Source organism: Pimephales promelas, chromosome 18 (genome assembly GCF_988280905.1).
Source record: "Pimephales promelas chromosome 18, fPimPro1.hap1.1, whole genome shotgun sequence".
Lineage (NCBI taxonomy): Eukaryota > Metazoa > Chordata > Actinopteri > Cypriniformes > Leuciscidae > Pimephales > Pimephales promelas.
The window spans coordinates 15,264,954-15,283,227 of NC_142786.1; the positions used below are offsets into that span (position 1 = coordinate 15,264,954).

Below are 18,274 nucleotides of genomic sequence, written 5' to 3' on the forward strand. Positions count from 1 at the left end.
CTTAAAAAATGGTCATACATATTTTGTTAATGCATAAATTCTCTTCGTGATATATGAACTATATGGGCCTAATGTTCTTTGGGTCACAAGGATTTATCGACTTTAAAATGTGGGTCGCCAGAAAAAAAGTTTGGGAAACACTGCTTTAACTAACTCCTCCTAAGGATTTTGTCGGATCGATTTCAAATTTCTGCTGTGCCTTTTAAAGGCATTGACGATGTAAAGTTGTGCTATCTGTGCGTTTTCGTCGATGGGCGTGTCCGTGGCATCGATGATTCGCCATGAAACAGGAAGTTGTAGTAACTTGGCTGTAAATGCCCAGATATGCACAAAATTTTACACATTTTACAAGAGTCCCGCCCTGAACAAAACTACATGACGACATTCACCCACAGTCATAGCGCCACCTGCTGGCAACAGGAAGTGACTTTTAACGTAGCAGCCCCCACCGCACGTTTGACCGACATGTACGAAATTTCTGTGGTACATCTACCATGTCCAGATGCACAAAAAGTCTCTTGGAGCGATGCCCTAAAGTCAACAGGAAGTCGGCCATTTCTAATTTTACCGCAATTTTTGGATGATTTACTCATTACGTACTTTAACTAACTCCTCCTAGGGACTTAGTCGGATCGACTTCAAATTTCTGCTGTGGCTTCCAAAGGCATTGATGATGTAAAGTTGTGCTGTCTGCGTGTTTTCGTTGATGGGCGTGTCTGTGGCGTCGATGATTCGCCATGAAAGAGGAAGTTGTAGTAATTTGGCTGTAAATGCCCAGATCTGCTCCAAATTTTACACATTTGACAAGAGTCCCACCCTGAACAAATCTACATGCCGACATTCACCCTAAGTCATAGCGCCAGCTGCTGGCAACAGGAAGTGACCTTTAATGAAGCAGCGAACCAAATTCACAGCCGCAACGGCTGAGCCGCAGAATATGCAACGCGGCCGCCTCACACCCCAACGCGCTACAGGTGCGAGGGCCCGCCCATCGCTGCTTGCAGCTTTAATTAGGGCCCGAGCACTAACAGTGCGAGGACCCTATTGAAACTGTTAGGGTTATTTTTTTTTTATTTGTTTTTTTTTTCTGCAAAGTAAGCGCCTTTTTCGGGGCCGCAACATGCTCAAAAAGTCACCAAATTTGGCATGCATGTCAGGACTGGTGAAAAATTTCGTATTTTGTGGGTTTCGAGGATGGGCGGGGCAAAATGGCTCGCTAGCGCCACCTAGAAAATTGGAAAAAATTAGCCCCTCGTCCACGTTCAACCTACATGCACGAAATTTGGTGGGGATGTGTATCATTTCAAGATGCACAAAAAAGCCTCAAGAACCCATACCCTAAACTCGACAGGAAGTCCGCCATTTTGAATTTGGCGACCAATTTGGGACGATTTACACACTCCGTACTTTAACGAACTCCTCCTAGGGAATTAGTCGGATCAACTTCAAATTTCTGCTGTACCTTCTAAAGGCATTGACGATGTAAAGTTGTGCTATCTGCGTGTTTTCGTCGATGGGCGTGTCCGTGGCGTCGAAGATTCGCCATGAAACAGGAAGTTGTAGTAACTTGGCTGTAAATGCCCAGATCTGCACGAAATTTTACACATTTGACAAGAGTCCCGCCCTGAACAAATCTACATGCCGACATTCACCCACAGTCATAGCGCCACCTGCTGGCAACAGGAAGTGACTTTTAACGAAGCAGCCCCCGCCGCTTGTTTGACCGACATGTACGAAATTTCTGTGGTACATCTACCATGACCAGACGCACAAAAAAGCCTCAAGAACCCATACCCTAAACTCGACAGGAAGTCCGCCATTTTGAATTTGGCGACCGATTTGGGACGATTTACACACTCCGTACTTTAACGAACTCCTCCTAGGGATTTAGTCGGATCAACTTCAAATTTCTGCTGTACCTTCTAAAGGCATTGACGATGTAAAGTTGTGCTATCTGCACGTTTTCGTCGATGGGCGTGTCCGTGGCGTCGATGATTCGCCATGAAACAGGAAGTTGTATTAACTTGGCTGTAAACGCCCAGATCTACACGAAATTTTACACATTTGACAAGAGTCCCGCCCTGAACAAATCTACATGCCGACATTCACCCACAGTCATAGCGCCACCTAGTGACAGCAGGAAGTGACCTTTAACGAAGCAGCCCCCGTCGCATGTTTGACCGACATGTACGAAATTCCTGTGGCACATCTACCATGTCCAGAAGCACTGAAAAGTCTCGTGGAGCGATGCCCTAAACTTAACAGGAAGTCGGCCATTTCGAATTTTACCACCATTTTTGGATGATTTACTCATTACGTACTTTAATGAGACGCCTGTGATGAGACGACTCAACGCCTGTGATGAGACGACTCAACGCCTGCGATATGTTATGGCGCCGTTTGATTCATAAACAATATTTATATTTAAACAATATGAATGTAAGCCAGAGGAGAACTGGCCCCCGACTGAGCCTGGGTTCTCCCAAGGTTTTTTCTCCATCCAATCTGATGGAGTTTGGTTCCTTGCCACTGTCGCCTTGCTTTTGGCTTGCTTTGAGCTTGCTCAGTTGGGGTTATTTATTTAGTGTTTAGCAATGTTGTTGATCTGTGTTGTGCTACTTACATGTTATCACTAGGGTTGGGAACCGAGAACCGGTTCTTTTCCAGAACCGGTTGTGTTTTTGAAAAAATACCGGAACCGTGCAAAATTCCTAAGTTTCGGTTCCGAAAACGGTTCTGATGCCGATGCGATATCATCATGTGGGCGAAGTGCTGGGAGTAGAAGACGCCGTCTTATTCCTAAATGACAAAAACTTCACCACTGAAGTTGCGATTTGCTCTCACACGCGCTGCATTTGTCACACACAGACACACGCACGCTGCGCGCGCCGACCGCCGAGTCACTCTCTAGCCTACATTCAAATCTGTTTGCGCTGAGAGAGAGAGAGCAGTTGTCGATATGAAACTGCTTTACAATCACACAGTCTCAATATTTATTTGTTTCACATATTCAAATGATTTCCGTTACAGAATTAGTGAGATTATAGTTTGAGTAAACATTGACGGTAGTGGTCAAAACAGATGCAGTCCGTATATTTTTTGTGTTCAGAATTTACAAAATATATACAATGAGCGAGTACATCATAATGTTTGTTTTTCAAACCGTGTTTTTGTCTTATCTTGAATCACTACGTAAAGCCTGTAATAAGCGTTAATACTCGGACTTCTTGTTTAGACTGGCCGGCGGATCACAGCTGCTGCGGAGTAGCCCAATGCCTGCGTGACTCGTCATGGACATAAACAGAGAGAAGTAGCTCCGGCAACAATGTTCTTCCGCAAGACGCATGCGGTTCTGTTTATTAACTGCTAGAGCGCCGATTTATCCAGTAATGAAATAAGTAAAGTCTTTATAAATCAATCATTCAAACCGTTTTAAAAAATAATCTGTTCTACACACATATGTGTGTTAAAGCATATTCTACTCCTTCTGAGAGGGTATTTTTCACTGTTGGAGATACAATAAAGGAGAGGTCTAAATTATTATAGAGAATGCAGAATTTTTTAATTTCCTTTATATAGCTATATATATATATTTTTTTTTTTTTGTTGCAAAGATTGCTTAATAATATTTTGAGTTTGTTTACATTACCAGTCTGTTAAACTAATTTGTCAAGTACTATAAGAAATAAACACAAAAAGGATTGTGGATTTTTCTCTTACTAATATTTTTAATTGAATGGGAACCGGAACCGGAACCGGAATCGTTTGGCGGAACCGGAATCGGAACCGGAAAATTTCTCACGATTCCCAACCCTAGTTATCACTGTGAAGCTGCTTTGATACAATCTGTATTGTGAAAAGCGCTATATAAATAAATGTGACTTGACTTGACTTGACTTTAACTAACTCCTCCTAGGGCTTTAGTCGGATCGACTTCACATTTCTGCTGTGCTTTCTAAAGGCATTGACGATGTAAAGTTGTGCTATCTGCGCGTTTTCGTCAATGGGCGTGTCCGTGGCGTCGATGATTCCCCATGAAACAGGAAGTTGTAGTAACTTTGCTGTAAATGCCCAGATCTGCACAAAATTTTACACATTTGACAAGAGTCCCGCCCTGAACAAATCTACATGCCGACATTCACCCACAGTCATAGCGCCACCTAGTGACAGCAGGAAGTGACCTTTAACGAAGCAGTACCCGTCGCATGTTTGACCGACATGTACGAAATTCCTGTGGCACATCTACCATGTCCAGACACACAGAAAAGTCTCTTGGAGCGTTGCCCTAAACTCAACAGGAAGTCAGCCATTTCTAATTTTACCGCCATTTTGGGATGATTTACTCATTACGTACTTTAACAAACTCCACCTAGGGATTTAGTTGGATCGACTTCAAATTTCTTCTGTGCCTTCTAAAGGCATTGACGATGTAAAGTTGTGCTATCTGCGCGTTTTCATCGATGGGCGTGTCCGTGGCGTCGAAGATTCGCCATGAAAGAGGAAGTTGTAGTAACTTGACTGTAAATGCCCAGATCTGCACAAAATTTTACACATTTGACAAGAGTCCCGCCCTGAACATATCTACATGCCGACATTCACCCACAGTCATAGCGCCACCTGCTGGCAATAGGAAGTGACCTTTAATGAAGAAAGCAAATTCACAGCCGCACCGGCTGAGCTGCAAAATATGCAACGCGGCCGCCTCACACCCCGACGCGCTACAGGTGCGAGGGCCCGCCCATCGCTGCTTGCAGCTTTAATTTTTTTTCTTTTTTCTTTTTTCTTTTTTCTGCAAAGTAAGCGCCATTTTCGGGGCCTCAACATGCTCAAAAACTCACCGAAATTGGCACGCATGTCAGGACTGGTGAAAAATTTCGTATTTTGTGGGTTTCGCGGATGGGCGTGGCAAAATGGCTCCCTAGCGCCACCTAGAAAATTGGAAAAAATTAGCCCCTCGTCCACGTTCAACCTACAAACACGAAATTTGGTGGGGACGTGTATCATATCAAGACGCACAAAAAAGCCTCAAGAACCCATACCCTAAACTCAACAGGAAGTCGGCCATTTTGAATTTGGCGCCCATTTTGGGACGATTTACACAATCAGTACTTTAACGAACTCCTCCTGGGGATTTAGTCGGATCGACTTAAAATTTCTGCTGTGCCTTCTAAAGGCATTGACGATGTAAAGTTGTGCTATCTGCGCATTTTCGTCGATGGGCGTGTCCGTGGCGTCGATGATTCGCCATGAAACAGGAAGTTGTAGTAACTTGGCTGTAAATGCCCAGATCTGCACGAAATTTTACACATTTACACATGAGTCCCGCCCTGAACAAATCTCCATGCTGACATTCACCCACAGTAATAGCGCCACCTGCTGGCAACAGGAAGTGACCTTTAACGAAGCAGCCCCCATCGCATATTTGACCGACATGTACGAAATTTCTGTGGCACATCTACCATGTCTAGATGCACAGAAAAGTCGTATGGCGCGATGCCCTAAACTCAACATGAAGTCGGCCATTTCGAATTTTACCGCCATTTTTGGATGATTTACTCATTACGTACTTTAACAAACTCCTCCTAGGGATTTAGTCGGATCGACTTCAAATTTATGCTGTGCCTTCTAAAGGCATTGATGATGTATAGTTGTGCTATCTGCGCGTTTTCGTCGGTGGGCGTGTCCGTGGCGCCGATGATTCGCCATGAAACAGGAAGTTGTAGTAACTTGGCTGTAAATGCCCAGATCTGCACGAAATTTAACACATTTGAAAAGAGTCCCGCCCTGAACAAATCTACATGCCGACATTCACCCTCAGTCATAGCGCCACCTAGTGGCAACAGGAAGTGACCTTTAAAGAAGCAGCCCCCGCCGCACCTTTGACTGACATATACGAAATTTCTGTGGTACATCTACCATGTCCACACGCACAGAAAAGTCTCTTTGAGCGATGCCCTAAACTCAACAGGAAGTTTGCCATTTCTAATTTTACCGCTATTTTTGGATGATTTACTCATTATGTACTTTGACAAACTCCTCCTAGGGATTTAGTCGGATCGACTTCAAATTTCTGCTGTGCCTTCTGCCTTCGGGGCCGCAACATGCTCAAAAAGGAAGTTGTAGTAACTTGGCTGTAAATGCCCAGATCTGCACCAAATTTTACTCATTTGACAATAGTCCCGCCCTGAACAAATCTATATGCCGACATTCACCCACAGTCATAGCGCCACCTGCTGGCAACAGGAAGTGACCTTTAACGAAGAAGCATAGCAAATGCACAGCCGCACTGGCCGAGCTGCAGAATATGCAACGCGGCGCCTCACACCCTGACTCGCTACAGGTGCGAGGGCCTGCCCATCGCTGCTTGCAGCTTTAATTTTCTTCATTTTTTTTCTGAAGGCCTAGACTCTATATTAAACTAAAATACTGCATTAATAATATTTTGAAAAAAAATATATATATATATATATTTTTTTTCATGCCAAAAATAGACCATAAATATTGCAAAAATATTAATAAATTCTATTAAATTGACTCAAAATACTAAATTACAAAGAATAAATATTATAGAACAAAAATAAATTGCATTGCTTTTACTTCGATGGAGGAAATTTAATTTTTAGGTGTCTGGTCACTTTTGACCAGGAGGATAACAAATGTGACTCCGAAACGAAGAGCACCAGAGGGTTAAATCTGAGAGCTGGATCACCCCTTCATTGGCTTCTTAAGGGATCAAAACTGGCCGGCCCAAAAGTTATGAAGGAAATTGTTAAAATAGTCCGAGTGACTACAAGCTTGCAAATCTTTTGTAAGATTTTGAGTTTTCGAACACTTAGTTGCAACCTTTCAGAACTTTATTTTCAGTTTTGAATCATGGCAGGATATTAATCCCATAAAAGAAAGCTCATCATAGCCCTTCACTTGTATAACGCTCTGCTTTTCAGCTCAGAGAGCAGGCCACAGACTCTATCATGGTGTTAGAAAGAGCCCTGAACATTAAAGAAGACTTCTACATCCACACTCTTCATACCCTTGACCTGATAGCTGCTGATCCTAGTACAGCCAATGGAGAGACTGAGTCCTCCACCGCAGGACTGCACATCAGCGCTGATCACCTGCACTGTCAGGTATGTCCTACAGAAAATATAAAAGTGCCCATTCATCATGTATAGGTATGTTCTGTTAAAAGTTATCAATGTTCTGTCTGACAGGTGCATTACGATTTAGGAGGCATTTACTTTCAGCAAGGCTGTTCTGAGACGTTAGTGTATGAGAAAGCCAGAGAACACTTCAGAATGGCACGAGAACTTTTCACAAAGGTGAGACAATCAAATGAAAGGAACACTTTACCCAAAAAGGAGCACACTGTCATTATTTTCTCAGGTTCATGACATAACTGAAATATATTTAAGTTTTTACTAATCTGTTGAGGTAACCAGTGAAAAAAAAAAAAAAAAAAAAACCCAAGAAGTGCAGTGGTTTGGTTTGTTTCAAAGCAGCTTTACAGTTGTAATAGAAATGACCGTTACAGATTGTTTAGGCATTAGGATAAAGTTATTTAGAAAAACTCTTAATGCGCTCCAGCCGCCCATCCACGCAAAACAGTGGGTGTCTTGAGAATACTCTCCCTGAAATAGTTTAGACGGTTCAAACGATTATCCGTTTTCCCTGCGCAAACCTCAAAAACACAAACCCGTGAAAACGCAGATGGTGTGCACTTTTGCATCACGTGTTCAGTCCATAGGTATGCGTGTTTAAATGTGTGCCCCCCCCCCCCCCCTTATAAAGGAACAGGTTCTGCCGTTTGAATGTTATTAAAGACAGCACATACAAGGATGTCAAAGTGACCAATTCAAGCGAGCGCTCCAATCAAACTTTCAAAAAAGCCAGGGAACGCTATATGTTCAACATCTGATAGATGCCTTGCAAGATCGGTTCCCCGAGGATTGCATGGATCTACTTCACTGCCTCGAGGCCCTTCTGAATCCCTAGATATCCGCAGACACATAGTGGTAAGTAGGATCTGTTGATTTATTATACGGGTCATTCTACAGAAACGTCCCCTTTTAGTATGGCAAGATGTCTTTATTTATTTATTTTTCTAACATTTAAACGTACATGACATTAGATTAGTAAAAATTATATATTATAAAATTATTTATATTATAATATAAATAAAAATGTATATTTTTTGTGCATTTATTCAAAGAAGGCATGTAACGTTACCCGTATTTTCCGCACTATAAGGCGCACTTAAAAGCCTTTAATTTTCTCAAAAAACAACAGTGCGCCTATAATCAGGAGCGCCTTATATATGGATCAATTGGTTAAATTCGCGCTCGCAGCGAACTCGCGCTCGCAGCGAACTCGCGCTCGTGTCCATCTTATGCCCGCTCTGTCACACGGACTGTTCAACCTCGTATAATCAATAATCAAATCACTGTTCCCGGCGCTGCTCGTGCGTCACAGACTGTTCATAAAGAGCTCCCCGTTCAGCGCTCAACACAGTTTGCTCCACTCAAATCGCCCCCCGCTCGCTCCAAAAAACGAAAAAAATCTGCATGTATTTTTATTTCACTTTTAGGTTAGACCACAGCCTTACCTTACAAAGAACTAAAGACCAACATCAACATTTTCCAAACAGAAATGTTTCTTTTCAAATTACAAATTAGGACTAGCAAGAACAGGAATGTAGCATACACAAAAAGTCCTGTAAAATTAAACGAATAAATGGGCCCAATAATATGAATAAAAATTATATAAACAAAAATATACATAAGTTTTAAAAGTAAATTAACTATAGGCCAGAATTTTGATAACTGAACGCAAACGATAAAAATGTAAATGGGCTTATAACCATTGTACACACAAACTGCTGTAAAATTAAACGAATAAATGGGCCTAATAATATAACTAAAATAAAAATATGAACAAAATGTAAAAAAAAAAAAAATGTATATATATATATATATATATATATATATATATATATATATGCCTACATAAATGTTTAAAAGTAGGCTAAGTAATTATTAGGCCAGATTCTGATAAGCCTAACTGATTTTTGCGCAGCGCGCACAATTCAAATTTAAATTGGCTTAGGCCTATATCATCTGTACACAAAAAAAAAAAAAAAATTGTAAAATTAAACGGATCAATGGGCCTAATTATATAAATAAAAATCATCTACATCATCATCATCATCATCAACGTGTTAAATTAAATAAATTTTGGTAAATTAACTATTAGGCCACCAGACGCCTATATCTAACTGAACTTTTGCGCAGAGAGCACATGGATGACAATTTAAATTGTCTCAAATTTAAAAAAAAAAAAAAAATGCTTTTCTTATCTACAGTTCTTTTGAGTTCACCTTCAAGAACACGAGTTCGGACAATGTCTGAGGCTTCAGACATGCAGTGGTGTCTTGAAAGCAGGCCAGCAGCGGAGAAAACCCTCTCTGCGCTCGCAGACTCGCTTGGGGATGCTGAATACAATGCAAGCAACTTTAGTCAGGCGGGGAAAAAACGTGGAGTTTTCTTGTGAGCGGAGCGGGAAATGGGCGACGCTCAGTCCTTTTAAAAATGCAGCTCTGCGCCTGCAAAGTCCTCATATGCGATTTCAACGAAATCTATCCAGAGTGGACCAGGCTCGCCAAGATAGCCTGTGTAATCCGTCTCGAGTGTTCCTGCAGAGAGGGGGTTCTCACTGCAGAATCGGATCAAGACGAAGCAGCAAAGTCGCCTTGCAGAGAACAAGGTTACGCGGCTTATGCTCATTTCAAGTTGTGGAGAGACACTGCAAAGTTTTGATGTTAAGTCGGCAGCTGCACATTTCAGCACTGCAAAACAGCGTAAAAAGTAGCCTAAAATTACGCGAGACAGTGTTATAGGCCTAGTCATTTGTTTGTTCCAATTAATTTGACAAGGAGTCATTCACAGTGGCCAATTTAAATGTTAGGCCTACCAGCTAAATGAGACGCCACTGAGAGTGTATATAACTAGTTCGCTTGAGTAAAAACTACTATTCAGATATTGTATGTGGGGAAGGGGGATTGGTTTGTTAAACTAATGTGAAACCAAAAATAATTGGCGTTGACATTCTCTGACATGGTTCAGTTCGGTTCAGTTGGACATTGAACAACTGATTCAGATCAGTTGTTCATGGCTGTAGATACACAAGGTGAAAACGATATAAATACTGTTCGTTTTCTCACACAAACCGCTCTTTTCGTGTCTTAGGCCATCAATGTGTACTTACATTAACGAGTCATTAAATCATGTTTAATTTGGACTTCTCTGTGACAGTGCTATAAAAAAAGAACGGAATGGAGGTACACAGCAAGCTAACAGGCTTGATTAAAAGGACAGAAAAATGATGGATTTGTGCACAAGCATTTGGCGAAAACCACTAAGTTCATTGACTAAAAATCTTTTACTGCTGCTGTTAATAACTGACTTTATATTTAGTGCTTCACTTTGTAGACACCGTTTTAATTTAACCTATTTCTGCGATAGCGCTATTTTAATCCATCACTTATGTTGCGAGCGAACTGAGCGAACAAAATACAGACATCCCAAGTCTCCCGGAAGTTCCGGGAGTCACCCGATAGTTGCTCCCTGATGCCGCAAATTAGTTCAAACTCCCGGAATCTAGAGCGTCCAAGCAAGAGCGTGCATGCAAGACAGAACCATGTAGCGCGCGCCCGATGGAGGGAGAGATACCTTGTGTGTATGTGCGTGTGCCTCATGAAGCACATGTAAGACAGAGAGCATCATGATTGGCCTGTTTCAACCAATCACCAGTAAACACTTCCTGTGGCGTAAGCAGACGACTAATCGATAATGACATTCGTTAACAATGATTTTCATCTATATTATTATTATAGATTTTATTGATTAGTTGTTGCAGCCCTAATGCGCGTGCATGAAATGAAGCATGCACTTTCCAGTAAAACATCTATGGGGAAAACATCATAGTTACCAGTACAATATGGGCATGATGGCACTCCTCATTTGGTGCTCATACTTTTCAAGCAAGACAATGATTATCTAGTCTCCAAGTCAGTTTAGTTACAACTTTGCAATAAAGCAAGATGGAAAGCAATCTATTGACATTGACTATATTGCATTTAAAATGGTAATTGGCTGGACATACTGGTCAATAGGGATGCACATCCCTCAGTAAATAACCATCAAGTATCAATTATTGCTTTTATCATTTAAAAACACAGTGGCATGCTATGGCAAGGCATTTTAGCTTTTATTAATTCACAGGATGCATTTTTGATATCAATAATTAAATTTGTACTTTTTTAAAATGTGAACTATTGATATTAATATAAAAGATGTTTATTTCTGTTATCAGGAATTACATTTTCATTAGTACTATCTAAACGAGGGAGGATTTGTAGTGGGAGAACTGGAGTGTCAGGTGTGACAGTGGCAAATGGTTTACATGGCTTATGGGTCTGGTAGGGCCCCTTAACAGATTTTTGCGTAGGGGCCCAGGGAGGTCAGGATCGGCTCTGGCAAGTAAACACTCCTCTTTAGCATTAATTTTAGTGATCTCCGATTGGCGAAGTCAAACATCATTAGTGCCGACGTGAATAATAATCTCAGAGAATTTATGATTAACATTAGCCAGCACTTTTAAATAGGCTTTGATGTGAGGTGCTCTGGCTCCTGGCAAATATGTGACTATGGTGGCTGGTGTCTCTATTTTCACATTCCATTTAATAGAATCACCAATAACTAGGGCACATTGAACAGGATTCTCAGTGGGTGTTTCACTGAGTGGGGATAATCTATTTGATGTTATAATTAGAGCAGAAGAGCGGTATTTTGTCCCGCGACTACAGCGTCTCACCTTCACCCAATTGCCCTGCTGCACAGGCTCTACAACAGCCAGAAACGAACAATGTTCACTGTAGAGTGAACATTTGTACTGTGTTCACTAAGCTAGTCGCATCCAAAACAGTATCTAAAGCCCTTGCACTCTTAAAATTAACCTCAATTAGAGACACGCATCCAAACTTAAGTTCTGAAATCTTCTCCATCAGACTGACTATCTCCCTGCATTTATCACATGTAAATCCTGTGCTGACAGAGAAAGGTATGCTATACATGTTACATTGAAGTGGAAGTGACAATAAGAGGAGAAGATGACATAACTCACAGTGACTACGTAGAGTATAGAGAGTTACTCCTGTTTACGTGGAATTTGTAATCAATTGGCAATATCGTCATGTAAACGGCGACGCACGGTTAGCGTCTGGTCGTACGGACATCCTTAAGACGCAATATAGGTCATTTCCGTTTCTTCTTCATGTAGCCAAAGACGACGACAACAACAGCAGCAGCATGCGGATAATGAATAGTTTGGGGCAGATATCGATCGCTTTCGTTTGTGCTTTGATGCTGGTACTTTGCTACTGGTCCAAAAGTATGGTGCTGTGCTGCGTCTCGCCTTGTTTACCTCTACTTCTTATTTACTTCCAGTATACTGCACATGTGTTTTTGTAAGCTCCAGATGGCACATACAAGAAGTTCCTCTACTCAAAAGACCAAGATTCCTTGCGAATAGAACATGCGCAGAAAACAAATCAATGTTCCTTTTGATGGGTATATGCAGATACATGTTTATATGACCAAATATTTTGGTTAGAAAAGGGGTAACCCAGGGATCATATTCGGGTTTTTATAAACTGGAATATGAGCATATTCAGGTTTTTGCCGGTGTTTACATGGCACGACCGGGTTATTGCTAATGTCCTCTGTTTTGAGTGGGTTTTTTGTTGCTTTTAAACGTAGTCTGTGTTTGTTTGACTGACTGATACTCAGTGGTGGAAAGAGTACTAACAAATTGTACTTAAGTAAAACGATTGCTACGTAAGTAATAATGTACTTGAGTACAAGTAGAAGTACTGAAAAATAATATGACTCAAGTCAAGTAACTACGTTACAAAGTACTTGAGTATTATTTTCTATTTTTACCCAAAATGGGAAGATGATAGCGATATGGAGCACTACACTCAACCCTTTAATGCGATGCGAATAAACATAGCTTGTATCATATAAGTTATTTAATAAACTAATCTATTCTCACTCTTTAAGACGCAACATGAACATGAACTGACATGTATTGTGATTTTGAAAAGTCCAGGGCCCTCATTTATCAATGGTGCGTAGAAAAGGTTCTATATTTTGTCCAACGAATGAAATTTAGAATGTGCTTAAGTACAAGAAAATCCACATTTATCAAACGTGCGCACGCAGTTCTTACGCACATGAGTAAGCAATCATTTTTGTTAAATACCACATGTGCGTAAGTACCATGCTCGTTCACATTCATGGTCATTAGCATTTGGAAACACCTCCAATTAACCATATATGGTGACACTTCCCTTTAAAAATTACGTGATTGTGTTTTTTCCTCACTGCAATAATGGCAAAGAGAGCAAAGAAGAGGAACTTCACAAACACAGAATTAGAGATACTTGTAAATGAAGTTGAATCCAACCAACAGATATTGTTTAGTTCATTCACTGCAGGAGGACTTACAAATAAAAGAAACTATGCTGCATGGGAGAATGTCACCAATGCAGTTAATTCCGTTGGGTCTGAGGAGAGAACTGTCCCAGAAATTTAAAAAAAAAAAAGGTTTGATATTAAAGTATTGGCTAAAAAACGTGTCACAGCACACAGACGAGAAATGTCCGCAACTGGAGGAGGACGGACAACAACGGAACTTTCCCCATTGGACAACAGCATAGCCTGCATCATCGGAGACATGGCTCTGTCCGTGATTACTAAGGACGGTGACACTGATGCTCTTGCGACAGAACTAACCGGGCCATCTAACAAGTGAAGGTAAAATAAATCAACTGGAAAAGGATATTGTGTTTGCATATGTTTTATTTCAATTTGTAAACTTTTAATGAAATCATTCATAGGATAAACTCAATTAAATTAATGTGAACATGTGTTTCCTTAATAGCGACACCCGTTGTGCCTGAGGAGCTTGAGGAGCCGGGCCCATCCATTGCCCCCTCCATGCGCCGTGCGCCAAGAGTGCTGAGTGAGGCGGTGCTACAAGATCAAGAGGAAACAACAAAATCCATTAAAGGAGTCATAACCTAGTATTACCTTGGAAACCCACCCTCTATTATAGTCTTTCAGGCCCTTCTAAAAAAGAAAAGTGGAAAAAAAAAATAAACACAGAGCTCCTCTGACCCTTATTTCTGAATGCATTATTGTCTCGCGAGATCTGATGCGATATTTTGGCTGTCGTGGACGGTGATTTTAATAATGCAAATGAGGGACGCGTTGATTGGTGGGAGGAAGCAGGGGGCTTGACACCGCAGGTAACTTCAGCATATCATTCCAAAATAACATCATGGCGCAAGTTGTGAATGAACCCGACCTGGCCGCGACCTACGGAATTCAACCATGTATGTTTGAGCCAGACTCTGAACCAGAGCTGGAAACGGAAGATATAGAGTCAATGGAAGGACGTCTGTGACATCAACATGTCTCTGAATGGTAAAGACAATCATTTTGACTGAGACATACTGTATATTAACATCAGTAACGAGCTAAAATGTTTGTTGCTATTTTTTCACACATAAGTTTACCTTTTATTTAATGTAGATTACATAAACGGAGATGTAGTCTACTTTTTTTATCAGCTTACAGTGGTTATAGAGATAGTTGTTTTTGCCTTGTTTCACGTTCACGCACTTCTTATTAACTTACTGTGTTCACTCAGTTCTTACAGTGATTTTCTGAAGTAAAACTGACGCTTCATCTTTTGTGTGATGTACAATAAACTACTCATCAGTATACAGTATGTTTGATCATCATTAGGACCTGGTCCGAAACAGCAGACTTGTAGGCTATTAATAAATAATGGATACATACAAGCAGATGACAAATACTAAACTATACCTGTTCCATCTCTATACAGCACTCTGACTCTGTAGGCAGCATTATTGTCTGACTCGAAATGAACGTTGTAAAGGATTCTTGCGTAAAATGTTTAGCGCAGACACCTAACGTTGAGCCAGTTGATAGGGTTGTTGGAACAGCATCATTAAAAATGAATTTCATCCACTGGTCCCTGGTAGTTTGATCCGTTTTTGGTAGAGAAAACACACTTGAATGTTGATTCTGGCAGTCAACCACAGAGCAACTCACGTGTGCACTACATTTCTGCATCTTTCTTGAATGAATATGAGGGGGAGAGGGACAGCGCGGGCTTCCTGCACCATATGTCTGCGGTGTCCATATATGGTATATCCTGCCCCGTCTTGACGTCAAATCGGGGGATAAATTAAAATCTCGTATTTGAGTGCGCGTGCATGTGGGCTGGTTTACCCTGGGGTAAGCAAACGCTTCACTTTTGAATATCGGGTTCCCGGACAATGTATAATCGTTAGGCAATCATAACATGCATTGATTCTCGTGGAAAAGTGAAAATGACAGGTTATGACTCCTTTAATGACCTAAAGGATCAACATAACGAATGTATTGATTCAAATCAACGACTCTTTGAAACAGATTGCCTCTTGCGCAAATACAATTGCTAATAAACCATTAACTGCTGACTAATGTGATTTCAGTTATTTGTTTCCACGAAGCTGCAAAACACAAAATGAAATCGCTGTAATGTTTGTGCACTCAACCAATGGCCAGACTTACCTAAATGTCTGTATGATCCTCTGTCTTGTCTGAATGCCAGCATCATTAGGAGGTGGCAGGGGCACTGCATCGGGCATAGGGCTGTCTGGTCTTGGGGGTTCCTGCAGAGGGATGCCCTGTCTGATGGCCAAGTTGTGTAGCACACTGCAAGCCATGATGATTTTGCATGCTTTTTCTGGCTGATACTGCAGTGTCCCTCCTGTGCTTGACAAACACAGCCATCGTCCTTTCAGCAGGCCTATTGTGCGCTCAACTGTGCTCCTTGAGCGCGCATGGGCACGGTTGTACGCCTGTTCCTGCTCGGTCCTTGGGTTGGTTAGGGGGGTCATTAGCCATGGCTTTAGCAGGTAACCTTGATCACCTAATGATGAAATAGTTTTAAGTAATTGTACATAAGCCCTACAATAGCATTTTAAATGTGTTATAGCCTTAAATTCACCAATGAGCCAGCCATCCTCAACAGTGCCTTCTTGGAGACACACACCCACAGAGCTATTCTGCAGAACGAACGAGTCGTGTGTTCCTCCAGGCCACCGCACAATGACGTTTAATAACAACAAATTTGCATCAGAAATTATTTGCATGTTAACAGAATGAAACCCTTTTTATTTACATAATAAAATTCATTGGTTGATGGTGCTTTTATGGCGATGTGGGTGCAGTCTATAGCTCCAATTATGTTTGGGAATCTAGCAATTGCATGAAAGTCCCGTTTTATTGCGGCTTGTTGAGGATTTCGATAAGACAACTGGATGTAGGTTGGGGCCATGGAAATTATTGCATTCAACACTGCCGGCATGATCCTACTCACTGATGGCTGGGATATACCACATATGTCTCCAAGCTCACGCTGAAATGTGCCAGTAGCTAAAAATCCAAGGGTGGACAGGAGTTGGATGTGCACGGGAATGGCTTTCGTGCGATTTGTCTCTCTCTCCAACACTGGTCCTAAATCACAACACAAATCCAGCAGTACGTTTTTGGGAAAGCGGTACCTAGTTAGAAGCCACTCTGTGCTCTCGCTAAGCAGATCAGCGCGATCTTGGAAAACGTGCTCTGCGGAGCGCATTGTTTGCCAAGTCTTCCAATAATGCAAGATAAGCCATTGCACTGAGACAAATATATTTCACATCTGTCTTTTATAGGGATTGACACCAATTAAGTATTGTGTTTGAAATTAGACAAATTATAAATTGAGTGTTTTAAAGGAAACACAGGACATATGTGGATTGGTTAATGCTTATGGTGACACTCTTAAATGCTTTTTTTTATGTGTGTCGCTATTCTACCACTAGATTATCTGTGTAAGCATGCTCAGAGGTGTGCTTATATTTACACACAGTTCTACGTATAAGTACAACTTTGTGAATCCCACACTTTGCTTGAAATTGTTCCTACTCACTCACTACGCACAAATCTATTCGTACGCACCATTGATAAATGAGGGCCCAGGAAAGATCATTTGAATCATTTCAAAACTGAAAGCAAAGAAGGTTTAGTCACAGGACCCATAAAAAGAGATTTACAACAGTAGCCTATGAATAGAAAAAGTGCCAGTAAAAAAAAAAAAATAAATAAAATAAATAAATGGGGAGGGATACGGGTTAACATTAATTAAATACTCAATTTTTTTCCCATTGTTGCTCTTGTAACGAACTACACTTATGCCTCTGATTGACCGGTAAATCATGCAATCTTATTTCACAGTTGTTGAGGTTTTTCAGCTTTGTACAACGTTTGCTTCGTACATTTACTTTAACTGTATTGTTAAAGAGGGAGAGCTTTACTTAGGTTACATTGTTCTTTCTCCGTCAGTGCAATAACTGCGTCCATGTTATGAGCCAAGTTTTTTATTTACTTTAACTGCTCAGTGCTCTGGTATTATCAATGGGATTACGTATTTCAGGAGTTGCCAATAATTCACTTACATTCACTTAAATATTGAAAAGTTAACGATATTAATTCAGACACGAGCACCAGATATTGAGTGTCAAAGCGTGGTTTGAATGTATGGCTGGGTATTGACACATTTTACAATTCGATTTGATTTCGATTCACCAGCTTGCAATTCGATGGGTATTGACACATTTTACAATTTGATTCGATTTCGATTCTATTTCGATTATGATTCGATTCAATTAAATATTGATTATTTTGGATATCAGGTACAATACATGGCAAATTTTCTCAAGGAAAACAAATCTCGCTGCTGTAAACTATGAGTCAGTAGCCTAATAGGCTTCATTATGATATTACTACTACTACTACTACTATGAGTATTTATATTTATTCAAACATGCATTTAATATTGAAGAACATTAAAAATTATAATAAATATGTAATATGGTTCATATATTTAGCAAAATTGTCCTCTCTAGAGTTAAATTTTCTAGCTGACTAACTGACCAAGTTTATGGTCACATGGTTTTTCTGAAGTAAATGTGACGTTACATGACATTGTTTACGAGCTGTTTAACTGACGTCTTTCCACGAATGAAACACTAATTGATTCCATGTGACGATACGGATTTCGACAAGTTGTACTCAAACTTTTAATACACTTTCAGAATGCT

The 18,274-nt window shown here is 40.7% G+C and overlaps 1 protein-coding gene and 1 pseudogene across 3 annotated transcripts in view; one reads left to right on the top strand and one right to left on the bottom strand.

Annotated features, from left to right (window-relative positions):
- ints8 (integrator complex subunit 8) overlaps nucleotides 1–18,274 on the top strand; it is a 170,227-nt gene that overhangs the window by 79,555 nt on the left and 72,398 nt on the right. For all 3 annotated transcript variants that reach the window (XM_039654282.2, XM_089122728.1, XM_089122729.1), the window contains 2 exons: nucleotides 6,945–7,127; nucleotides 7,212–7,319. In XM_039654282.2, the coding sequence (XP_039510216.1) occupies nucleotides 6,945–7,127; nucleotides 7,212–7,319 (291 nt within the window). The remainder of the gene's footprint in view (nucleotides 1–6,944; nucleotides 7,128–7,211; nucleotides 7,320–18,274) is intronic.
- Nucleotides 11,392–12,170, bottom strand: LOC148970957 (uncharacterized; annotated as a pseudogene).